General features: G+C 38.3%; 1 protein-coding gene across 5 annotated transcripts in view; it reads right to left on the bottom strand.

Annotated features, from left to right (window-relative positions):
- Positions 1-26,975, bottom strand: part of NPNT (nephronectin) — a 78,161-nt gene extending 51,186 nt beyond the window's left edge. For 4 of the 5 annotated variants that reach the window (XM_008055883.2, XM_008055885.2, XM_008055886.2 and 1 more), the window contains exons 1-2: positions 26,905-26,975; positions 24,515-24,615 (exon numbers count right to left, since the gene is read on the bottom strand). In XM_008055883.2, the coding sequence (XP_008054074.1) occupies positions 24,515-24,615; positions 26,905-26,975 (172 nt within the window). Of the gene's footprint in view, positions 1-8,395; positions 8,447-24,514; positions 24,616-26,904 lie in introns of all 5 variants that reach the window. The other variant, XM_008055884.2, reaches the window with a different exon arrangement.

The raw sequence follows: 26,975 nt of genomic DNA, 5'->3' as shown, positions 1-26,975 counted from the left end.
ATTCTATGGGCATTTACTATGCCTAGTCTTTCAACACTTTAGTGGATTAAAAAAATTTTAAGTACAAAAATGGGAAAAATCTATAAACAGGAATACAATATCATGAATACTCTGACAAATATCACTTAACTCGTGAGCAGCTGTGACCTTGTCTATGCACTTTAGAGAAGGGTTAAGAGCACAGAATCTGAAGTTAGACTGCCAGGATCCCAGCTCTACCAATTAGGAAATGGGATCTATGCAGATTACCCACCTTCTCTCTGTTCTTATTGTCATTTTTTAACTTAAAAAGTAGTAAAACCACCGGGCTCAGTGGCTCAGCCTGTAATCCCGCACTTTGAGAGACTGAGGTGAGTGGATTGCCTGAGCCCGCGGGTTCGAGACCCGCCTGGGCAACTTGGCGAGACCTCATCTCTACAATAAATCGAAAAAATCAGCCAGACATGGTAGCGCGTGCCTGTAATTCCGGATACTCGGAAGGCTGAGGTGGAAGGATCACCGGAGCCCAGCAGATTGAGGCTGCAGTGGCCGGGAGCAGCAACTGCACTCCAGTCTGGGCGACAGAGTGAGACTCCAACTCAAAAAAAAAAAAGTAGTAAAACCACATGATTCATAGAGAACTTACAAGTTGATTAGGAAAATTAAATGAGAAAATGCAAACAAAATACTTAGAACTGTACCCATCTCATAGTAAGAGCTCAATAAAATGCTACTTATGATCAGGATAATAAGGATGACAAGGAAAAGCCCCAGCATCCAAGACACTGTATTGAGAACTGGGGATATAAAAATGAGTAAAAGACCAAGTCCTCATCCTCAAGTAGGTAAGTCCAGTAAAGAGAAACAGAAGTAAGCAAAAATGCCTTGATAATAGTTGCATGCAAAGGACACAGAGAGGCTGTAATTAATTACATAGGTTTAGGAAAGTCAGAAAAAGGTTTTGAAGAGAAAGTAGTGCCAAACAAACAAACAAAAGCCTTTCAAAAAGAAAATTTATAAGATATCTGGTTTCATACTATAAGAATCCATCAGGATATAATGGAATACATTACAGTGATTTTTTTAGTTAAAAATTATCTTTTTTTAGTTAAATATATGATGTTCTAATTTTGAGCAGGTTTACTGAGGAATCATCACAAAAGGCTAGAAAACTTTAATGTAACCATCATCACCTCTTACAGCAATCAAAATCTCTATGTTTAAAAGTGTCACTGATATACTACACATTGAGCTGTATATTAACTATTTTAAAAATGAAATCAACTTTGTGACTGTGCAGAGACTAATAAGATCAGAGGCATTTATGTCAGTTTAGCCTTCTGGTTTTCATTTTTTGAAAGAAAATGATAATTATCCCAAATTTATCTGATGAAGAACCTTAAACAGAAATTGGAAAACAACCTGGATGTCTATCAATAAAAGACAGGTTAAATAAGTGATGGCTCAACAGTCTTTCTGCCTCCAACACTGTGGACTGCAATCCAGGCCTTACCTGCTATTAGAGTGACCTCTTCAACCCATGATTTCTGTGTGCCATTCTGCTAGTGACACTCACTTGTTGGCCATCATGTTCACTTAAGCCATCATACTAGTTCAAACACTTAGCATGGCATTCAGTACCATACTTCGGGGATCTGACTCATGCCTATCCTACCAGCCTCATTTCCAGCCACCTCCACAAGTATACCAACTAATTTCAGGAAGTAACATCCTCTCTAATAACTCCAGGAATGCCACTTTCCCCCTTGTCTACTGGACCAATATCTAGACAGGCTCCAACATTCAGTTAACCATTACCATCTTCAAGATTTTAGCCCTTCATGCTGAGTTTGTAGCCCTCCCCAGTGCTTTTATAAACCTCTGTGCATACTTCTATCATAAATTTTATATATATGTTTATATTTATACACAAATATCTCAGACTATCTTTTCATAGCTATTTCTCTTACCTACCTCCCTCTCTAGACTTTGAGCTCTTTAAATACAAAGTATCTGTCCTGAAATAGTGTACAGTCTCCTGACAAAGACAGACACTCCAGGTATACAAGGTGCTAAAAGAATACAGAAGAAAGGAATTTCTCTGCAGGAAGGCAAGAGTAGGAAAGACTCCAGGAAAGATTTTCAAGAGGAAATGTGAGTTGAATCGCAAAGGACATTCACCATGTGGATGGGTAAAGGGCCTTTTACTCAGACTGAGCCGCATAAGAAAAGCTAGCCAGCTTCAAGCAGCTGAGGGTCTGGAAATGCAAGGACAGTCCGGTGTGACTGGGCCCATACAACAAAAACCAGTCCTTCAAAGATAGGGCAGTTGTCAGTCTGAGCAGCCTTGAACTCAAAGAATCAGGATTCTATCCATATTGTGAACAACTAATGGATCATAAGTGGTAGCTGACACAAACAGAGTACATATATTTACTTTCAAGCACGTAAATGTATTTCTTTTTAGAACCTTATGCAAGAGTTGATCTATGAAATATAATAAGGTCATAAGATAGGCAGACAAATTAAACATATCCATTTTCCCAGTAAATGTTTCCTGAAAATCACAATCACAAAACAAGATTACATTTTGTTCATCTTTTTAAATTCCTTTTACATAGAAATGCCTAGCCCTTATACCTTCGAAAGTATACTCAACTGAACTGGAAGAGGTATTGCAGCAACTGTTACTCTGGGTCTAAAGATGTAGAGGAAGAACACAGTTCCCACCTTCATGGAACTAACAGTCAAGCAGAACATATGATACAGACCCACAAATAACCACAAAGTAGAGCAGTATGAGACAGGCTTCATGCAAGTGTTACATGTAGAAAAGGGAGCGAAGATTTCTTGCTGTGAAAGTAAGGAAGGCTGTTCAACATCGTTTTGGAAGTCCTAGCTACAGCAATCAGACAAGAGAAGGAGATCAGGGGTATCCAAATAGGAAAAAAGGAAGTCAAGTTATCCCTCTTTGCAGATGACATGATTCTATACCTCAAAAACCCAAGAGAATCTGTTAGAAACTTCCTTACACTGGCTTTGGCAAAGTCTTAGGGTATAAAATAAATGTGCAAAAGACAGTTGCATTTCTATGCACCAATAATAAACAAATAGAAATCTAAAAAAAAGCACAATCCTATTCACAATAACTACAAAAAAAAAAAAAAAAGAAATACCTTGGCATCTTCCTACCCAGAGAGTTGAAAGACCTTTACAACTAAAACTACAAAAAACTGCTCAAAGAAATCAAAGATGACACAAATGAATGGAAAAATATCCATGCTCATGGACTGGAAGAATCAACATTGTTGAGATGTCCATCCTATCTAAGGCAATCTACAGATTTAATGCAATACTCATTAAATTTCCAGCAGCATTCTAGCATTCTTCTCAGACCTGGAAACAACAATACAGCAATTCATATGGAAACATAAATGACCATAAATAGCCAACACAATCCTCAGCAAAAAAAAAAAAAAAAAAAAAACGGAGGTATCACACTCCCAGACTTTAAACTTTCTTATAAAACTACAATAACCAAAACAGCCTGGTATTGGTACAAGAACAGGCATATAGACCAATGGAACAGGACAGAGATTCCAGAAGCAAAACCTCAATTTCTCAACCAACACATCTTCCACAAAGCCTCTACCACCACCCACTGGGAAGAGGAGAACCTTTTCAGTAAATGGTGCTGGGAAAACTGGATGACCACAAGCAGAAGATTAAAACAAGACTCCTACCTATCACCGTACACAAAAATCAACTCTAAATGGATCAAAGACCTAAATGTAAAACCTCAAACTTCAAGATCCTTAGAAAATGCAGGAGACACCCTTATGGAAATTGGAACTGATGACCAATTCCTGATCAAGACCCCAAATACCCATGCCATAAGAGATAAGATAGACAAGTGGGACCTCATCCAACTGACAAGCTTCTGCAAAGCCAAAGAAATCATCAAGGGAGCGAGGAGACAGCCCACAGACTGGGAAAAGATATTTGCCACCTGTATATCTGACAAAGGCCTACCATCTAGGATATACAAAGAACTCAAACATGCCAAAAAGAAAAAAACAAACAGCCCCATATGAATATGACACTCCTCAAAAGAAGACATAAGAGTAGCCAACAGATACATGAAAAAATGCTCAACCTCACTAGTCGTCAAAGAAATGCAAATTAAAACTATGCTGAGATACCACCTAACTCCAGTCAGGATGATCATCATCAATAACTCAAAAAACAACAGATGCTGGAGAGGATGCAGCAAAAAGGGAACACTTCTACACTGCTGGTGGGAGTGTAAACTAGTATAGCCTCTGTGGAAAACAGTGTGGTGATTCCTAAAAAATCTAAAAGTTGACCTTCCATACGACCCCGTGATCCCCCTACTGGGAAAATATCCAGAAGAACTCAAATCACTCTATAAAAAAGATACCTGCATATGCATGTTTATCTCAGCATTGTTCACCATAGCAAGAACACAGAACCAACCGTGCTGCCCATCAAAAGGGGACTGGATTTTAAAAATGGGATACATATATACAATGGAATATTATGCAGTCATAAAAGACAAAATCATGAACTTCACAGTAACCTGGATGGACTATAATACTAGTGATGTATCACAGACACAGAGAACTGAGTTTCACATGTTCTCACTCATAAGTGGACCTTGTAAAATTATCATAATACTATAAGAAAAGAATTGGCAGTAGTGGGAAACTACTGGAGTAGGGGGGTGGGATTGGCAGTAGTGGGAATCTGCCAGGGGAGGGGGGCATACTTCATCAACAAGGGTACCTGTATAATGAACATTTGTATACCTAACCCTGAATTGTATCCCACATCTTTAAAGTAAAAAAATAAAAATAAAAGAAAGTAAAGAAGGTTAGGTCTTGAAGCAGGGCTGAGTTTCAATATGTTGAGTTAGAAAGAATACAAATTTAAAACACAAATGTTGTCACTCACTACTAACAACGAATCACTTTTAATCAAATATTTGCTTAGAATTAGGAGTGGTAGTGATATCGATTTTTAAAAGCCAACCAAAAGGAGAAAAAGGAACAGTTTGTAGAAGATAATTTTTTTCAGCTCTTGATATAAACAATGTTGAATTATTAGTTTCTTTCAACTGTAGAGCAAAAGGGTAAACTAGAAGGAATATTTTTCAAGAACTTAAAACTATTAGATAACATTTCAGCAGATATGGAGCATAGTATTTTGCCTATTCTATTCCTCATTCTTCTACTGTTCAAAATTGTTCCTCCATGAAGGTAGTTGTAGCAACGATCAAGACTGACTGAGGCTGAGGAAGAAGAAGGAAGGTTTGAGGAGAACAGTGGTGAAGAGTAATCAAATCATAGTCCATGTTGTGTTCAGATCCCACCCTGCAATCCAACCATATATCAAACCCCTCCACTTCAAAGTCTCACATGTACTTCAAACTTAGCCCATCCAAAATTGTTGATACCACCTGCACCCTCTGTGTTCTCTAGCTTACTGAATAACATGCTAGAGACGTGGGAGTCATCCTTGATCACGTCCTTTCTCTCCACAACTGTCATCACCAACACCACAACCGTCATCACCAACACCACAGCTATCATTTTATTAAAGATGAAGATGAGTCAGTTACTGAGTCAAGTGTTTTGTATTTTCTCATTTGATCCTCATAAAAAAATTCTACGAGGCAGGACGCTTAGCTACACTTTGCCAAAAAGAAGCCATAGTTCAGAAAGGATAGGTCAAAAACAAATGTGTAGTAGCAGCCAGGTCTGTCAGCTTAACCTGTGCTCTCCACCACTGCCCTAATGCTGCGTGCCTCTCCACCCTTTCTTTTAAGTATCTTTAATCCCTACCCTGCTCTTTGTCTCCCACTACCACTAAAAATCAAGCCTAGCTTCTCACCAGGTTGCAGGCTGACTGTAGCAGCCTTACCTCCTGAGCCTCAAATTGTTACTCTCCAAATTGCCAATAAGGAAATACACAAGTTGGTCCTGAACCTCAAATGCTTACAGGGCCCAAGCATTTTCCCTGCAGGAACTGAGCCCCATGATAAAAGAGAGAACATGCTTATTCCAAGTGGGGCAGCCACTGAAGAAGCTCCAGCCTGTGATTCCTTGCAGAAATGCAGAGCTGCTGATTTTCCAACAACGCCTGATAGCTATTTTTCCTTTGAAATATTGACAACTACATGTATTTCAAAAACTGTTAAAACACTCCAAGCAAAACGAAGTTCAACTGAGTGCTGGATCTGATCCAATGACACCAGCTTATAACTTTGAAAATACTATATAAATTCCCAGCTTGAAATTTTTAGTGTTTCTCTACAATTTTAGAATTAAGGCTAATCCACTTAATATGACATCACAGGCCTTCCATGAATCAGCCCATTCCTACATCTTCCACTGCATCTCTCATCAGACACCCTTCAAACATACACCTCACTGCCGGACTGAGAGTCTGACATTTCCTGGAATTGTTCTTCCCTCTGGCTTCTGAGATTTTAACACATTTTACTGTCTGCCCAGGGTGCCCTTCCCTTGACTTACTTTATCCCTCAGAATTTAGCTAGGCCTTCACAGCTCCATCCTTCCTGGTCTGGCATGGTGCTCTCTGAGATACACTCTCAGAGTACCAACTACCAAAACACATCTGTTTAAAAATATGCCTCTTTTCCAGTATTGTCATCACCTGTAGGCCTTCAGTACTCATAGTGAACAACACGAATGCCTAGAGCTTCCTTTTATTGGGATGATATCTGCAGTGGTTGGTCCAGGATCAGGCAGGTAATGGCACTCAATATATATCTGTTGAATGAATGAGTCAACTGAACACCATGGAGTCCATAAAGTCTTCCTTGATCCTCAGCAGAAGTGGTTCTTTCCCTAAATACCTTCAACTCTTTCTCCCTAACCCTTTCCCAGATTAGAATCATAGAAGGAATAACAGGCAATCATTTTACCAAACTGAGCCCCTCAAAATAAGGGTTCTTATTTTATTCATCTTTATATCTTCCCAGCACCTAACTTAGCTCCTTGCCTCTAAAAGTTCTCAAATGATTGTTGGATAAATCATAGTAATTCTAAATGCTAAGGTGCCATAGTTCAATTCTGTTTCCTTCCCACTCCTTTTCCAAGTGCAAACACTGCTAGATAACCAAAACCATTCCACTTGGAAGTTTATGGATGGATATTAGAGAAGCTCAGATAGTTATCCAGTGAAACACTGTATTTTAGAAATGAATAACTGAAGAAATTTTCTACTTCCAATTGATTATTTTCAAAAGATTGTCATGGCAAACAAATGCATTTAAAAACATGCTATGCCACGTATCCTATGATGGGTCCTAGTAAAACTTGGCTCAGAGTTTTCCATTTGTTATTTTACATATTGACTACACACATTTATCAAGAACTGTTCTATGGGAGGTACTCTACTTACAGCCAGCAAGAATCTTCTATAATAGATTTAAAGACTAGGAAATTGTAGCTGAGTTAAAATGTCTAGTTTCTCATAGGTGGTAATCATAGGAACAGGTCTCGAACCCAGATACACTGGAGATAAAGCACGCATACTATTCTTTCCTTGGCATTGTCTCACTAATGTAAGTCAATCACACTAGTCAATCATATAACTGCTAGCAACCATGAGACACATATACTTTGATTTTTTAAAGTCTTCCTGAACAAATAAATTTCTTAACTTTTATTTTTAGCACTACTAATTTTGTTCTTAAATATTTTTTATTAAAATTCTACCTTAAAAACATTTTCTATAATATGTGGTAGTATCTTTCATCAATCAGTTTAAAGTGCAGTGTCTCCTTGGCTCCAATTCCATTAAATTTTACAAATTTCTCCAAAGTTTTCCACTCAAGTGTTATAGGGTAATTTGTTAAGTGACATTATTCACTGCCAAAAATATTTTAAATACCTATAAGATGCTATTTTAATAGCTTATATATTTTATACAATAAAAATATTCCTTACCTGAATTGTTCTGTGGAGAATTAATGAATATGAAATATAATTCCCTCAGGTTAATGATAAGCTGGTGTTAGTAATTTCATGGTAGACTTTGGTTTTTTGTATTTGCTTCTTTAAGTATTAAAAATATAAACTGTCCTTTAGGTTAGAATGGAGGTCAATTTATTAGATTCATGAAGCAGAAAAGAGAAATTATAAGCTGAAAGGAAAAGTTTAATGTAATGACTGAATTAAAATTAACTTAGTATAATTATGTACAAATAAGCACATCTCCAAGGAATACAGTTTTCCCAGAAAGAAGCAACTCAAAAACACAACTAATGTTAAGTGTTGTTTATAGCTTTATAGAATTATTATTTAGAAGTTATGCCTTTCAAGACATAGATTAGTCAAAATTATTTCAAGAAATATGTTCATCTAACCTTTGAGCTGGCACCTTATCCTGGCTATTCTCTGCCTTAAGACGTAGAAAGCTGCAAAACAAATGTCCAAAAAAAGAAATTCCAGATCTTTTCTCTGTAAGGAGGCTGGACTTGGGGATTTATCAACTTGTTACATTCCCGGAGACTTACACATATTCAACATTCAGTGTTTTTCTGAAACAAAAAAAAAATCTAGGACATGTTTAAAATAGTAATATTTTAGTCACCATTTTGTTATTGAAAAACATTTTGTTAACAAAAATATTAACCAATGATTGAAGTTATGCTATTCTTCTATAGCCCAAATTCTAAATTAAAGCATTTCAGACCTTTTGTGACACTGTACCTTCCAATCCAATCCAATTTTTTGTTTTCAGAATATTAATTTTTGGTTCCTAGAGACAGTATCCTTTTATTTAAATGAGAGTTGGACAAAACATCTGAAAAAAATTAAAACTTTTGATCAATTAGTAAGAAGGCTGGTCGTTTTTAAATTGATACATCTTTACTTACCTGTTTCTTACATATTTTATGCTCTTTTTTCTCTCCAACTTTGGGGAGGAAATATTGAAGTGTTTTTTTTTAATTCCCCTCACAGCATTTTCTTCTTGCATGGCTGCTTTGGTTGTCAATAGCAACAAGAATTACCGTGAAAGCTCAGCCATTTCATTTGAAGATACATAAATAAACCAGTTTAATGAAAGTAAAGGGAAGAAACTTGAAACACTACTAAGAATGGCCGGTGTTCAATCAGTCTAGAGATCTTAGAGGTAAGGAAAGAGATGATTTTATTACTTCTCTTCTGGATTAACACCTTCCCTCCTTAAAGCATAAAATATCAACTTTAACTTACAACTTCTGCATTTATTTGTGTAATTTAAAATCAGGCGAGTAGAATCTTATTTTGGGTAATATCAGAAGAAAAAATTCTAAGTCCAATTCGATTTAATTGAAGCAATAATTTAACTATTGATCCAGAATGATTGTTCTGTGTTTTTTTGTTTTTTTTTGTTTTGTTTTGAGTTGGAGTCTCACTCTGTCGCCCAGACTGGAGTGCAGTGACCACTCCCGGCCACCGCAGCCTCGACCTGCTGGGTTCCGGCGACCCTTCCGCCTTAGCCTTCCGAGTAGCCGGAATTACAGGCATGTGCTACCACACCCGGCTGATTTTTTGATTTATTGTAGAGATGAGGTCTCGCTGCCCAGGCGGGTCTTGAACCCGTGGGCTCAGGCAATCTACTCACCTCAGCCTCCCTAAGGCACAGGATTACAGGCTGAGCCACCGAGCCCAGCTGCTCTGTGTTTTTATGGACACACATTACATCTGCCAACTAGATTTACTAGACTGATTTTTTCATGTTGACTAGGTTTACAACAAAGTAGTGTTCAGTTTTTACTGTTAATTTGAAAAGAATTCACCATATTCTGATGTTGATGCATTTCTTAGAATAATAAATCAGGTGACAATTTAAGCAAACAGCTAAAAATAAATCAAAGCATAAGCAGCAAATTACATTCTGGATCATTAAGGAAATGATGGTTATATTTGAGAAGGAAAAAATATAAAAGGATACCGTTTCTTTAATGCTCTTTAATTGTCAATTTTGAATAATTTACCAGGAACAATAATTTGAGTTAAACAAAGGTAAAACAACATAATAAAGAATAGCAAACATCATCATGTTCTAGCTAGCTGTATTAGAACAAAGCAGTCAAACAGTTTTGTATAGTTTATTTTCTTCATATGGTACCTTAAGACTCGTTCACATTTTTCCTGCTTAATATAAGTTAGTCTCAATGTGCACACGTTTTAGTACATTTTATGGCATCAATATGTATACTTAACTTTTAGCATTGAGTTTTGACCAAAGTCCCATATTTTAAAATTTACATTTTAAGACTATACAAAACTGTATTTTAAATCAAAACAATGTTAAACCTGGAGTCAACTTCAACTTCCAAGACGTTTCTGGGGTCTATTCTCTATTGATGGATAAGGAAATTTTCACAAGCAACCCTCACCACAGTTTTTGTGAAAGTTGCCAAAAATAAATGCTTTACATAGATGTATGTGTATGTGTGTGTGTGTGCACATGCACACACACACGCATTTGTGTGGTATAAACCCCACTGTGAGAAGCACTAAAACAAAATTCAATAGTGGCACATAATATAGAAAAATTGGTCTCATTTTTTAAAAATCTTTTTTTAGTCAAGCTCTTACCCAGGCTGGAGGGCAGTAGCACAATCATGGGCAGCCTCAACCTCCAGAGCTCAGGCAATCCTCCTGCCTCAGCCTCCCCAATAGCTGGGACTATAGACCTATGCCACCATGCCCAGCTAATTTTCTGGTTTTTTGTTTTTTTTTTTCTGTAGAGATGAGGTCTTGCCATGTTGCTCCGTGTTGCCCTGGCTGGTTTCAATCTACTGGAGTTAAGCAATTCTCCCACCTTGGCCTCCCAAAGTGCTGGGATTACAGACATGAGCCGCTGTGCCCAGCCATTCCTTTGATCTTGCTAAACTCTTCCTCTTCAACCATTAGAAAAAGGTCACAGTAGCAAACAGAAGCAAAGCCATTCATTTATAGCTTACAACTCTAGAACTCTCTCCTGCAACTTGTCCAAGAACCCCTGCTTCAGTTGATCTGAAGGTTCTCAGTGATATTATACACTTTACTATATGTGGTTAGAATATAAGAACGATGCTGATTTTGTGAACCTATGACTCATACAAGCCAGAGAAACTGAACTATTTAGGGATTACCTTTTTTTGCCTGCTAAACACAGGTTTATGGACTTGGAGTCAGTCCTGGGCTTTGGACAGTATTACAGAAAATGAGGAATAAGAGACCTTTAAGGAACTGAGCCTTTTTCTTATCTAAAGGTATGCCTATCTTCTCATGAGTAGCTTAATTTACTGTAGAGGATTATAAAATGCCCCAAAGTTAGGCCAAGTATAAACTTTGGAAAGAAAATAATAAAATGCTGCAGATTAAGATAGCTGATGCAGTTACCACATGACTAAGACTGGAGGCATATATCCTCTTACACAAGCAGTACAGCATGACACATGTACCTCCCTCCAGGTGACAAATGCCAGGAACAGGCATGAAAGGAAACAGTCCTTCCTGACTCTGTACTTTTATATCACAACCCTGAACGTCAGCTAGAAAAATTCATCACTCCAAAAAGTTCTCCATACTCCAACCTTAAATTTCAAGTTTTATTTTTCACTGCCAAAAAAGTTGATATTAGCCTGACAAACTATTCACAACTCTCCAACTCTGTACATTTACAACAATGACATCCGGGATAATAGACCCCATAAACAGCATGTTAGGTAGGAATTTGGATGAGCCCAACTTTCAGTACACTATTCTGTAAGTATTAAAGATATGGAAGAATTCGTCAGGCCTCCACAGTCAAGATTAGAGAACAGAATATTTACACATTTATACCTTATTTCATCATAATTTATTCTTTCAAAAACACTTCTGCCCTAGTTGGGAAATGAAACTATACATTGGAATGTCTTAATTCTTGACCATACATAGACACCAAGATACAATGAATCTTTTAATTCATTAATGATTTTAAAACTCCATCAAAACAACAAAGGACCACCATTACCCATGTGAAACACCAAAAAATACTTATATGATCATATGAACTCAGAACAATTTATCCAGTAGAAATATGCACTTTACTATATACAATATAAAATCAATTCTAAAACCCACATGCTTAAAAAAAAAATACAACAAAGCATAAGTTGCATTTTGTGTTTTCCTATTGGTGATAAATGGCTTTGCTATTCATTGACATGTAAACATTTGGCAGATAATTACAAAGCACCTACAGAATCTTAACACTAGAATAAAATAGGAGGTACTAAAGGTTTTGGAAAAATATTTCAGGGGGTAGATAGGAAGCTTATACTTGGAAATCCTATTCATGGAGTTAGTTTCTATAAATTTAGCAAAACATACCTTTGACCACTTAGGCACTTTCCTTAGAAACTGAATTTGAGAACTCTGATTTACAAAAATACGGCTAACGGTTTTTAAAAACAACATTGTTATTGGCAAAGACAGCATAAATCCAAAAACTTATTTTTTCCTTTTGTTTATATTAGCACAAATTTAAACTGCAAAGACATCTTTCCTAAAATTTCAGAATACATCAATAATATCTACAAAAGGCAGCCCTAACCCTGTGATCTAATGATGTTAGAGCAATTAGTAAAGTCAGTTCTGGATAATTTATATTATTAATCTACAAAATGGTTAAATATATTGACCAAATGAAGTGTTTGGTTTTAAAATTTAGTTGACTCTTGATTATCAACATGCAAATCACCCATGACAAATCCTTAGTCTCAAATCTGCACTCCCCTGGCACCTAGTACCTACCAAAGCTAATGTGTGGCAGAAACTGAAGGCTTCTAATAAAATATAACTGGGAAAAAAAGTTTTGTTCTCCAAAATCAACAACTATAGTTTAAAACTAAGAAACTGGCCGGGCTCGGTGGCTCAGCCTGTAATCCCGCGCTTTGGGAGGCCGAGATGAGTGGACTGCCTGAGCCTGCGGGTTCAAGACCCACCTGGGCAACTTGGCAAGACCTCATCTCTACAATAAATCAAAAACTAGCTGGGCGTGGTAGCGTGCGCCTGTAGTTCCAGCTACTTGGAAGGCTGAGTGGAAGGATCGCTGGAGCCCAGCAGGTCGAGGCTGCGGTGGTCGGAGCAGCCTCTGCACTCCAGTCTGGGTAACAGAGTGAGACTCCAACTCAAAAAAAAAAAGGAAACCATTTGATTATTCATATCCCTTTCTTCCCATTAGCAATAAGAATAATAAGAATAATAAGCTGCTTTGACAGTACTTCAGCAGGCTAAGTTGAAACTAAAATCCTCCAGAGAATCTACAAAATAAAATGAAGTGAACAAATAGGTGGCTGTCACTATTTTACCACACATAATACTTTATCATATCTGGGCTATAATATACTCCTTTATTCTGTCTTTATTAGAAATATTGTTAGGACTTCTCTTTAATTATATAGTAGTAGTAATTAAGTAATAAAATCAGAAAACTTAAAAGTTTCAGTGCATTAAAATAAAAACATGTAATTGCATTTGATATTTCTTAACTAAATTCCTTACCTTGCAACACACCAATTTTTTAGTAACTGGTATATTTTCCCTGGCAGGTTCCCAGGGATGCACTGTCAATCACAGTAAGCCTATGCTACTAGTAATTTTCTATGTTTAGTTGGTGATTGATATCACTTCAAAATTTTTTCAAGCCCAATTACCTTAGCTATGTTCTATTATCTTTGAGGGCTTAACACTTTATTTGTTACCATGAAGAAGTGGAAAATTGTAATCCTGGCGATGCTAACTCCTCAGCTCCCCTCCAAGTTGATATGATATAATGACTTAGACTTGTTAGATTCTTGGTTTACTCTGATATCTGAGGAAAAGGCATTCAAAGACCTTCTCTATGCTTCTCCCATGGAGATAGAGCTCTTACTGGACTGGTGCCTTTTCAGAACATAAATTGAGCCATCTTTTCAAAATTATTATTTCCTTTTTTTTCTTTGAGGGAGAAAAGGGTATAGGTACATTAGAATTTCAGGTTTCATTGCCCCTAGAGCTTCAGGAGTACATGAGAATCAGCCCTTCCTCACACTCCAGTGAAAAGAAGACAAGTCTGGGTACTAGGTATTGATATGTACAGTATTTCCTACAGACTCTGCGTGGAGTCTATCCAGGCCTAAGCAGCTTATATACGTGAGTCCTCCATGAGATCCACAAAAAAAACAATTAAAGGTCATGTTGACTCCTTGGCACACCGATAAGAGTCAGGAGCTTTGGGAAAATGAGCACTGATCAAGGATTCTATTGTTCCAGGGTTAACCAGCCCTTATCCATGTAACGGCATAAGAATGATAAATGATGCCTAGAGGCAATGTTTGCACCTCTCCTCCTTGCCCCAAGCCACAATTTTCATGAAAGTGAATAAGTGTATAGCAAAATGGTGATGAGTTTATATATTGATATCCAATCAATACAAAATACATGTTAAAATATCTCCCACTAATTTCTTTGCATACTGGAGCCTAAGGGACTTCTATCTGTACTCTATTCACAATGCCTCTGGATACCAACTCCAATTGTTTAAGACATATAGACTAAAAAGAAAAAACATGAACTAGCCGTTAAGCTATTCAGTAATATAGCAAACTTTAGGACACTGTTAATGATCCTAACTTGAAACTGTCTTGTCTAACCTGGAACTGTCCATCCAAAGCCCTATACAACAGTTTACCCATCACAGCTAGATATTCTGGGCTGGATCAAGCTAAACCATGAGAAAGCTAAGTACATAGATAATGCTTCTTAAATTATATATAGAACAGCTATCCATGAACTGCACTTTTAGAATAAGGGCTCCATCGTACAATGGAGGGTCTTCTATAAGACAGATATTCAAAAACTACCACTGGCTTCATGAGAGGAATGTTTCTGTGGTCCCTTCCACTTCATCATTCACTCCCACTCTGTAAAGGACCACATGATAGTCTTCTTTCAGAACTACATGTAGGAAAACTATAATTTCTCCCCAATAAATGGTGTACTTTTTCCCTCCCTGATAAACAACACGAATTATATGAGCAATGACACCTTTTACCTTTGGCTATCAGAAGCCAAGAGCTGATTTATAAGATATATTTAGGATCTCATGGTTTATATATCTGCATTTTAATAACCCTCCTCCCAATATTTGTTATTTTCTCTCCTTTTTCCTCCCTCTAGACTTTGTTAATTCTATTTTCCTATTTTATTGTATGAATTCCTGGAAGCCACTTCACAACCTTTCCCAAACAAGACAGGACGATAAAAAAATAGCAATAAAGAAGCCAATTCTATTTACCTTTTAAGGTATGTTCTAAGGAATAAATAAATAGAAGGTGACTGAACAGAACATTTCTACCCTGTGATATTAACCAAGATTTATTCTCTTTCAAGTTACATATTTTACATAATAAAAATATATAACAATAAAATGAGAACTCATCAATTATTGTACTAATATAGAAATAGCATGTTTCTATAATTACCCCATACCTAAGTGTATTCAACAGTGATAAAATATGCACACATATTCACTGCAGCATATTTTGAAAAATCAAAATATTGAAAACCACTTAAACATGCATAAATGATTGATTAATTAATTATGGGACAGTCATATAATGGCATACTGTATGGCCATTTAAAAAAAAGTCATATTTATATAAACCGATAAGGACTGGCTTCTGAAATGTACTGTTATATGAAAAAAAGCAAGATACAGGATAGTTTGAACTTCGTGCTATCATTTTAATTAAAAAGAGGAAAATTTTGGAAATGCTTAGAAATTTCTACAAAGATCAATAAGAAACAGTGGTTGCCTGTTGGTTGTTAGAACTAGGTGCCAGAAAAACCTAGAAATTAGAAATACCTTCACTGCCTTCTCTCTGTGTTTTTAAAAATTTTTTACTAAAGCATACACTTCTTTTTAAAACAGAGACAATTTAAGTATATAATTGGGATAAGGATTAGAATAACTAATGGAAAGGTACATCTCTACAGTTTTAAAGATACTTTTAAAAGATATTTTTATTTTATTTTTTTTGGTTGGAGTCTCACTCTGTTGCCCAGACTGGAGTGCAGTGGCCGCTCCTGGCCACCGCAGCCTCGACCTGCTGGGCTCCGGTGATCCTTCCGCCTCAGCCTTCTGAGTAGCCGGAATTACAGGCGCGCGCTACCACGCCCAGCTGATTTTTTGATTTATTGTAGAGATGAGGTCTCGCTGCCCAGGCAGGTCTCGAACCCGTTGGCTCAGGCAATCCGCTCGTCTTAGCCTCCCAAAGGCACGGGATTACAGGCTGAGCCACCGAGCCCGGCTTAAAAGATATTTTGATGTAATAATGTTTTAATATTTCCTGAAAATATTTTTATCATAATAGGTGTTTCAAAAATAGTATCCAGATTTCATAATTCTACATGTTCCCTCCTAACAGAACATGGGTCAAAAAATAAAATGTATATACTAGATAAACTGGTCTAAAAATTATGGCTGAGGCGTAAAGATAATAAAAAAATCAATGAATCAGGCAATTCCTAAAAGAATGTATGAAGTTTCCTTACAACTAAAAACACATCCATAAAAAGTAGACAATTGATAGGCAGGAAACAGAGGGAGACTCTGGCAAAGGGACAAGTCTTAACCCATCCTCCCAACAACATCCAATTGCTTCTGGTCCAAGGAAAAACATGATAAATGGGAGCAGATGGACCTTCACGGTCTTGTCAGAGGGTTTTCTTAGGAAAGAGTGGGAAACAGAGAATCCTAAAATTAAGTAACAGATCAGACTCTGAATATAGGAATGCCAGAGCCTTGAGTCAGCACTACCATCCTGTCTCTCCCCTTAAACAACTTACTACCAAGTAAGAAGCTATTGGGCAATTGACCAAAATGACAAATGTATCTGCCATTTGACCACATATAACAAATGCATTCTGCAGAAATACTAAAGACATACAAAGTAACATTTTAAAAACATATGTTCAAGATTATTTTAGAAATGCTTTTGTTAGCAAAAGATTAGAATCAATGTAAATATCCATCAATAAGAGACGGGTTAACAAATTGTGATATGGCCATACAGTGGAATACTATGAGTTCATAAAAGAGTGGGGAGTCTCTATAAAGAAAGTTCTATTAATGATGTACTATTAACAAAACTTACTATTAACAAAAAGCAGCAAGGTACACAGCAGTGTATACAGTACGCTTTCATTTGTATAAAACAGGTAGATGAAGGGAGACATATTTAGCAATTGACTTATAAATAGGTAAAATATTTTTGAAAAGTACACACAAAAAACTGAAAATACTTGTTTTGAGGAGGAGTATTTGAGGAAATGAATGCACAAATTTGATGGGAAAGAGACAAAACTGTCAGAAGTTGGGGGTAGCAGTCACAAGGATTAGATCATCAAAACCCTTCTCTCCTACCCTTTCATCTCCCCCATGAGGAAGGCCCAGCCCTCTTTTATTACACACCTAAGGATACCACATGGGATTATTTAACATCATTAATTGTCATCTTAAAAGAATGCAGTGGCTCAACTGATTCAAAATGTATAATAAAGTCTACCAAAAGAAAGCACCAAAAGAAAAAAAATGCTGGATATTAAATGTGTTATAGGAGGAAGGGGGTGAGGGAAGCACACCTACATTTTGAAAGCTTATCAAAAGCCCACGTAGCAAATAGAGTTGTCCCAGGGACCAGAAGTGCCTCCTTGATCCTAGTATGTACAAGGGGGAACCAAAGAAACCCAGATTAATTGTCTGGAAGGCAAGTACCTTGTAGCATAGGCTTCCCTGGCTAGGTAAGTGTGCTAGGAACCCAATGGTATCAGTGTACCAGCTAGCATTGTTATGAGAGGGTACATTCGTCTTCAGTGAATTTCGGGGAGAGATTCTTGCAACACATTTGTTCATTTCATGATGGTTGATTTACAAGCACACCTACCCACACTGTGCTGAGTGTTCAGCAATTTTTGACCAAAAACGGCATGGCCCCCATGTCACACTTTCCCTATTCACCCTATATCATGCCAAGATACTTTTTGTTTGTTTGTTTCTCCGATGAAAAAAATCCTCAAAGGGAAACATTTTGTCTATGTGGAATATGTAAAACAAAAAACGCCAGAAGCATTGAAGGGCAACAAAAATTATTGAGTTTAAAAACTGTTTTGAGCAGTGGAAAAGGTGTCTCAACAGGTATATTGCATCAAACGGAGAGTACTTTGAAGGTGACTGAAGTTTAAACATGAGAGCATAAATACACAATTTTTTATAAATAAATTCTGGGTATTTGGGGGGGCCCTCCCTCACATGTGCATGTGTACTTTGAAGCAGCATATCCCTCGACAGGTATCTGAGGACAGATCTAGTGGCTGAACTTACAGAGTCAAGAGTGCTTCCCCTTATTTGGCCTGGTCTTCCAGCTTGAGAAGTACTAAAATTTCTAATCATAAAGGTGAAGACCTGCTCAGATTAACTTTATGAGGGGATCTCAGGAAATTAGTAGATCTTAATATCACTATATAAAGATCAGTTCTAATTGGAGAAAAGATTGAAAAAAACAAAGTAATGTCTCTGAATAGCTTTGAAGACTACATATACTCAAAAACTACCTGTTTGAAAAGGTCAAGTTTTTTCAACACATTTTAGTTTGGAATCTACATTCCAAGCCCACTTCAAGCTACTCAAAGTACATGGTTTCGTAAACAACCTTTCAAGGAAAGTGGCAGTTGAATAATCTTAATCAAAAACTTCACTTCCTAAGAATTTGGGGATTCAGATTTAGTACTCAAAGTAATTATGAAATTATCCACTGCCTTGATTTTATTCCTGCCTCAATGAAAGAATCAGATTCTGCATTCTCACCCCAAATTAGGGGAAAAATCTAAAAATCTTAGGACAATGAAACATGCTCATCTCCATTAAGCTGGTCCCAGAACCCTGCTAGCAATCTCTGGCTCTGAATAGTATAACCCCTCCTTCCAAGACTTCCAGTGACTCTGGGTGCATATGAGTGTACAGGTGTAAAAAATTGCTTTAGGTACAAAATACCAACTCATGTTTGATGAAAGTTGCCATAGTCGTTGACCTCAAATGAAAAGTCATTCACTAGAAATAATCTCTCTGTAAGGGGAGCCCTATGTGTGGCCTTCATAGCAGATTCCAATATTTCTAATTTATTCTTTATTATTTTAAAGAGACAATTTCAAATCTAAAAAGGGTATAATCTATATAGTTTTGTGACTGCAGACAGGAAGTCAATAACTAGAATAGGGAGCAAAAATTAATAAATGTTCCATTTGTGAATATCTGAACTCAAGTATAAGTAAGAAATGAAACACGGAGTTTAAATATTTCATTTACTAAATGAAAATTATCTGCTTAAATGTAGAGTCTTTTCATCTGAAATGCAGAAACAAATAGTTCTATAATTTTCTCATCAGGGTTTCCAGTGTCCACAATCATTAGCCAGTAATATATACTATTCAACTAAAAATTATTTGGGAACTCCAAAATAGCCTAGAATGAATTACTATTTTTCAATCCCCATATTTCACTAACCTACACATTTATCTAAAAATGTTAAGAATCCAGATGTTTCATTTGTATGGAAGAGACAGAAGGAAATGAGGTTCAGAACCAATAGAGCAAAGTCAAGCTCTACATGTAGGTTTTATGTCTTTCCAAAATCTCCAGCAGAAATATAATGAAACATCTGCAATTCCCTAGCTTAAGATACATGATACAAAACCATCATAATTCACATAATTTCCTTCAGAAACCACAAGTTGCTCACTGATAGCCAAAGAACTCAGAAGCTAAATAGCTGTGTTGAAACTTGGAACTAGTTGCATTTTGAGTTTTTCTCAACACTTGCCTAAAGTGTTTTCAACAAAAAATGTCATTGTCATAAGCCACATATAGCAACATCTCCAAGTGAATAGAAAGACACCCATATAAGAATGCAATATCTAGATCTTATATATACATTTTTCTACATTAAGGAAGTTATCAGACAGAGTTTAGAGCTTCAATGGACCTGGAAAACTGCTTGTAAAGTAAGAAAATGGCAGTTGAGAAATACTGTACAGCTAGTCAGGTTCAGAAGTCAGGACTCGAACTCTGCTTTCCTCTAGGACTGAGGAAGGAAGAAAATGCTATCCAAATAGGCATAGAAACTATCCTTCTGCTTCTTGCCTAATTATCTAGTGCTTTTGGTTAACAATTGTTTCCATAGCCAACAAAAATTTTAAAAATACACAAATTATAAAAAATCTGTATTACAGAGGTCTGCACTTGGTAGGAGTAGAGAAATAGCTAATATAATTAAAATAAAGTATGCCATTAAGATGATGGAAATGTTAAGGAACAGAACAATTACAGAGCAAGAAACAAAAATACTTTGTGACAATCTCTGAGTGATTAAGGTACTATGTGCTATAAATATGTAACCACCAGTGTGTTACATTATTAAGAAAATTTCATTTGACAATGAAAAGCCACTTCAAGAGTTAACAAAGGTAAAGCCCAAGACAATCCAAAAATCAAATTCTGAATTTTCAATATGCTAGAGTTCTGGTTAAGAGTTAAGAACACAAAACAAAGAATCAAAGAATACAAAAAAGCCAAAGGCATGATCTACAAAAAGAACTATGAAAACACAACCTGCCTATTTCTGGAACAAGTCATGCTTTCTCCAACAGGGCAGGAATGTTGGAACAGAATGTTGGGTGGTATAGGCAGGAAGCAGGAGGATCCTTTCTTGCCCATTTGGGTAGCATCTCTGATCCTTCCTTCCTCAATCCTAGAGGGAAGGATGGAAAGTCCCCTAACTAAATCTGGCTCTGGCTAGACGTAGTGAGCCAGAAGACGAGATTTAGCAACTCAAGCATCCTGCAGTGTTAGTTGGTCTCTCCAAACAAGTCCATGGAAAGGAGGGTAGCAAGTGAAAATAGAATGCCGCATGTTTTATGTAGATATGTACATTTGACTCACATAAATATTGGGTCTAAATGTATCACAAAAGCTCAACAAAATGGAATAGACACTCACCAAAGCGTTACTGCACTGAAGCATAAGATCTCTGATGATATAATGAGGGTACCATCTCCCCCAACTTAAACACACACCTTCTAGGGGATAGATTGGGAAGTTCTATGCATAGATAGGAATAGTTTCTTTATGCTTTGCTGTGCTGTTTGTTTTGGCAGGGTCCAGGATGGAGTACAGTGGCATGATCACAGCTCACCTCAACCTCCTGGGCTCAGGCAATCCTTCTGCCTCAGACTTCCTAGGAGCTGGGACTACAGACACACACTACCATGCCTGGCTAATTTTTTTTTTTTTTGTAGAGACAATGTCTTGCTGTGTTGTCCAGGCTGTGCTATACTGTTTTGAAGGAAAATTCCAAAGTGAATCATTCAGAAAAAAGAGAATCAGAGTAATTTTTCTAAGGAAGGGAAAATGTTCCTTCTTCATTTTCCCTTCCTCATGAAAAAGAACTCAGTGATTATCTAAGGGTCAAAAAGGCAAAAACATTTTTCACATAAAATTTCTTAGAAGTTCTTTGGAATCTTTACAGGTAATCTATACTAGATTTAATTGCTAAAAAATAGTAAGGCATTTCCTTGAATAAATGCAGAGACAACACTTTTCATTTCATAAGCCTTTCTTTAAAAAATAATCAGGAGTTTTCAAGATATTCCGTTCGTCACCATCAGCCTCTTTTTGGTGCTGTTCTGCCCTTTGAGCTGACCCCTTACCCCTACATTCCTATACCTGTTTATATCAAAACAAAGGATAACTAAGCTGACAAGAGACATCGGGACCATCTAAGATTCTTCGAAAGTAAAACACAGGGAAGGAAACATCTGTCTTTCAACTCATTTTTACAATCTTGACATCTTCCATGTTAATGATAGAGAACCATTTGGCCCCTTTTAATTGAAGGGAATTTTCTTACAACACAAAGAACTTTGGAATCATTTTTTTAATTTTTGGCAGCATAAATAAAAGTACATGTATCATGCCTAATAAACATAAATAAAAGTACGTGTATCATGCCTAATGAACAAAGAATCCAATGCACGGGTATGTCCTATCCCACAGTATTGCTTCTGTAGCAGTATTTCTTTGTTTCTTTAATTTTAACAAACACATATGTAGTATTTACTCTGTGCCAGGGATAATTTTCAGTGCTTTACAAATTATAACACATTTATGAAGTATATACTATTTTATATTCATTTTTTGAGATGAGGAAAATAAAGCATAGAGAGGTTGACTGGTTTGCCCATGGTGACATAGCTAATAACAGGTGAAACAAGAATTGAAACCCAGGCATTTACTAAGTGTAGCTCCAGAATCCATGTTCCCCTCCATTATACTGTCTTTCAAACTTTCACTAAATCCAAGATAAACTGTGATTTGTGCAAAATCATCTTACACATTTTTGTCACATTACCAATTCAATAATTAACTTGTGTCATGTTGCAGTTTCTTCAGATTCCTTAGGAACAAGAGGGAAAAGATGAATACCATCAAATGCTATATTTGGCCAATTTGCATTATTTTGGAAACAAGATAGAAGTGTAAATTTTTTCTTAAATAGTGTCCCCTCTCTGCTAGAAAAGCTACTGTGCAGAACATAAAACACTCAGAAACCTCTTGGATACTTACATTTTGTAATGCCACTGTAATTTAAAAGGTCTTGTTAGAAAATTTAATTAAGTGGTACAGAAAAATAGAACAGTTCTTAAAGGTGATTCCTGGGGAATTCCATAGTTGATGAACCTCTCAGGGGCTAGAGGAGTTTTCTCCTTGGAATTCTTTTAGCACACCTGGCAGAGAACATGTGTGCCCCTAAGCCTCTGCCTTCAGGGAAGGTGTACTTCCCTGCTTTCCAGGGCATTCTGCCAATGCAGCCTTGTCCTGGGTGGGACAGAGGGGCTGTGAGTACCTCAAGGTACCTGCATTTGGGAGTTTCCTGCAAACTAAAGCAGCAAAGGAGGAGGAAAGTATCTCTATTCCTGCAAAGAATCAACCCATTTGTTCATCTGTGAGGGTCATGTGGTATGGCCAAGAGAAGAGTCCTCTCTTCACCCTTTGGGTATTGGAGCATGATGGTTCCTCAGATTCTATAACTGTAGCCTCTAGCTGTGCAAATACTTCTGACACTGTTGTATAATTGGCCGAAGACTAAATTCTACCGGGGACTGTTCTTATTTTGATCATCTTCTTTTAAAACAATGTTGAGTAGACTAACCAGTGAGAGTACAACAGTTTTGCCTACTTCTTTTGTTTACTGGAAACTGGAATTACCACTAGCTCCCTTTAAACTTTCTGTGCACAGGGTCTAGCTCAGTGGCTTGCACATCATAGCAGGTAGACAAATGTTAGTCCCCTTCACCTTTTCATCGCCAACCTGTGATGAAACCTGAATGTGCAATTAGAGTCCACCTGTGACTGTCACTGGCCCTTCTTTGAAAAGCAAAAGAAGTGTTTTCAAAAATTAAAATAGCCAAGGGAACTCTTGACTCCTTACCCTGCCAACTCATCTGTAAGCCAGGTCTCTCCACTGCCAGTTCTAGCCTTTTTAACCACACTTCTCTATTCCTCTAAGCCCCTTCCTCATTAGAAATAGAATATATACTCCAATGTAGAACAAACTTAGTTCCATCCTCTCACCAGATGTGTCCACCTAGCACTCTAAAGATGCCCTGGAAACTCACTTGATCATCCAAGGACTTTTTTTGCAGTAGAAATGGGACAAAATGTCAAGATCCAGATAAAATGCTGGGAACACATTTCCTAAGTTTCTCAGACTCTTGTGATGTAGCTTTAAATTTTACCATTAAAATACCCATTTGTAATTATGGAAAACGCAGAAGCCTATTTTCTGATTTGGTACTTATTACACGAGGTTGAGGTTGAAAACTTACAAATGATTTTTTTTAGAGATTTTATCTGATTATACTGGGTGGTCCATTTAAAACACTGTCAATACAACCTCATTTCAAAGAAAAGATTTACAAGTGAGCCACTTTGCACAACAGCTATGGTGAGGATTATATAAGTACTGCAAGGTTCAGAGTTTATTTTGTGTAAATACAGTCTAGACTTATTATCTTTCCCCCATCTCAGAGCCAACGCAAAGAAAGAAATAAACCTGATGAGAAAACAAGAAGGAGCAGAAGATGTTGGGGGAAAATGCTAAAATAAACATTTTAGCTGGCTCTCTGTGAATGACAAACCTGGACCTAAATACTGGCTCAGGGTGGAAAGGGGCTAAATACTGGCTCAGGGTGGAAAGGAGCAGAATAAGGAGGCAAGGACTATACCTGGAAAATCCCAAGCCAGACCTGCAAGGCCAAGCCTTGCTCAGTGATGAACCCTCTGATATGTGGAGTGAAGCCATGAACCAGGTGGAAAGCCCCTCCCCCAGGGAACTGAGGTCCCCAGGCACCATACTCATACTCACGCTGACACTGTCCCCAGGACTGGCGAACCCAGCCCCAGCAGCAGTCAATACTCCCACCATAACGACATAGGCCAATCGATGACACTATCTGCCTGGGCCACCTACCAAACAAAAAGATTCAAAATAAATAAAGACACTCTTGAGATTAAAAATAATTTCCTTTGTTGTTATTTTAGAAAAAATAAATTGAACCAAATGCAATAATTTTTGCAAACTCCTTTATGCCTACAGAAATTTAAGGATAAAACACCTACAAAGAAATAGTTCTGCTATGATCTAATTTCAAATTTCAGGCAGTTAAACAACCCTCCCTCAACACACAGGGGTAGAAAAAGAGGGGGAGGGGAAGGTGCTTTCTTAAATAGAAATAGAACCAGTTACAACCAACAATTCTCAGGGCTGCCACTCAGGATAATTTCTAAAGCCTGAAATAAACCAGATTCCTCAAAGACCCACACCTGTTGTTGGGAAAAAGTCAGTTTTAACTAATTCATCATAAACTGAAAAGTATTAAATAATACAAGACATGTCAAAGCAGAAAAAAGCAATCTGCTTCATATAAAGGATGGATGGGGGAAGGAGCAGAAAGAAACGCTATTCCTCAAAAATCAAGTGAAACAGCTCTTTTTAAGATACAACTTTGGCAGCAACAGTCCCCAGGAAAGAAATATGTACTAGAAAAAGAAATCTAAATAAAACCAAGGAGAGTTTAAAGTACTGCTGACATCTCAAGCGTCCTTGTGGTTTGAAACTGGCCTCCCATCAACAATTCATAGTACTTTCCTCTCTAATGTAAACAACACCTAAAGAAAGTGCAATTTCAGGATACAGATTTATTCACCAGATTACACTTTGACACATTATTTGGTCAAATTGTTTTCTTGTTCACACCTAAATGACTTTTTTCCTTTGAGACGATCCACATTTTAATTGACTGTTTTAGACATCTTTTTAAAGCTACATTAAAATCTTTTGCATATCACGTGATGTATTTCTTGTTGCAAATGTGTGTGCAAGAAATGCACAATATTCCCAAACGTGGGCAAGTTAATTGCTTCCAAAAAAAAAGTCTAGCCTCGGGCTGCTACCCACGTTTTCTTACTCTCCTTATCTTTCCAGTTCACCTTTGCTTTACCTGCCCTTTCCACCCCCGGGCCCAAAATACAAAACAACCTCTAACATTCTATTTTCTCTGACCAGGTAGTAAACAAGCAGCTGCACTTTTCCTAGGCGCGTCACTGCTTCCCCTCCGTTCTCCGCCAGGTACAAGACGACCAATCAATCGTGGAATCGATTCGTTCCAAGATTGCAGGTAAAACAACAGGTGCGGGAGGCACCTTTCTTGGGGCTGTGCAGTAGCACACCACAGAGGGGCGGGGGTTGCTGAAGGAGGGCGACCTGGTGGCGGCGTGACCCAGAGCAGAACCCCTCCAGCAGCAGCCACCTGTGCCTGGTCTGTAATTGCACGATGGTGAGGGAACCAAGCACTTCCCCCTACCCCCTGACAGACACACTCAACTCAGTCACTTAGTCGCACACACACCGGAGCGGACCGGCGGCTGGAGGGAAAAGGCGCCGCAAGCCACAGCAGGAGGAGCGGCTGAGTGACAGCGAGACGGAGCCGGGGTTGCTGGAACCTGTCAGAGCACGCAGCAGCCGGGCGCGCCCGAGGTCTGGGAGCAGGGCGGCGTGTGCGCGCTCTCTCTCTCTGTCAATCTGTCTCTGTCTCTCTTCCTGTATGTCTGTCTCTCTCTCTCTACCTCTCTCTCTCTCTCTTACACATCTCTCTCACACACACACACACACACACACACACACACACACACACACCGTCCTTTTTTTGAGCCCCTTTCCTTCGAGAAAACCAAATGGGGAGGCAAACATCTCCCCCGTAGCCCAGTCGTTTCGTCACCCCCACCCTCCGTGCAAGCGGCCCTGACAGCTCGGAGCCGAGCCGGGATTTCTCCCTCCACCCCCCGCTCGGGCCGCCTAGAAGTGTCCCCACTGAGAGGCCCGCGAGACCGAGAGGCCAAATTTCCCCGCCAAGGGATTTCCCGCGCGTCCTCTCCGCCAAGGCGGCCACATCGCGCCCCGGAGCCGAGATCCCGGACTCCAGCCTCTCTTCTCTCCAGCTCTGAGTCCCGAGCCGGCAGGCGCCGTCGGGAAGCAGCGGCTGGGGTTCCTGGACTCGCCGGGCGCACTCTCCCCGGCCCGGAGGATCACTGGGAGCGCCTCGACGGCGCCGGGTCGCTGAGACAGTGCGGTAGCCCCACCTGTGGCCCGGGGAGACGGTGCTCTGGCCGCGAAACCCCGCGGGGAGAGGGGCCCCAAGACAGCGAGTGGCAAAGCAGCGCGGAGAGGAGAAGAGGGAGCCCCGGGGCCCTACTCACCTCCCGTCGAACTCTGCGGCCGCCTGCAGGTAGAGCGAGCACCCGAGCACCAGCGTCAGGACGAAATCCAT

This window comes from Carlito syrichta, unplaced genomic scaffold, assembly GCF_000164805.1.
Source record: "Carlito syrichta isolate Samal-C Ts95f unplaced genomic scaffold, Tarsius_syrichta-2.0.1 Scaffold302017, whole genome shotgun sequence".
Classification (NCBI taxonomy): domain Eukaryota; kingdom Metazoa; phylum Chordata; class Mammalia; order Primates; family Tarsiidae; genus Carlito; species Carlito syrichta.
Note: the sequence above shows the minus strand (reverse complement) of the source record. Positions and strands in the feature narration are given on the sequence as shown.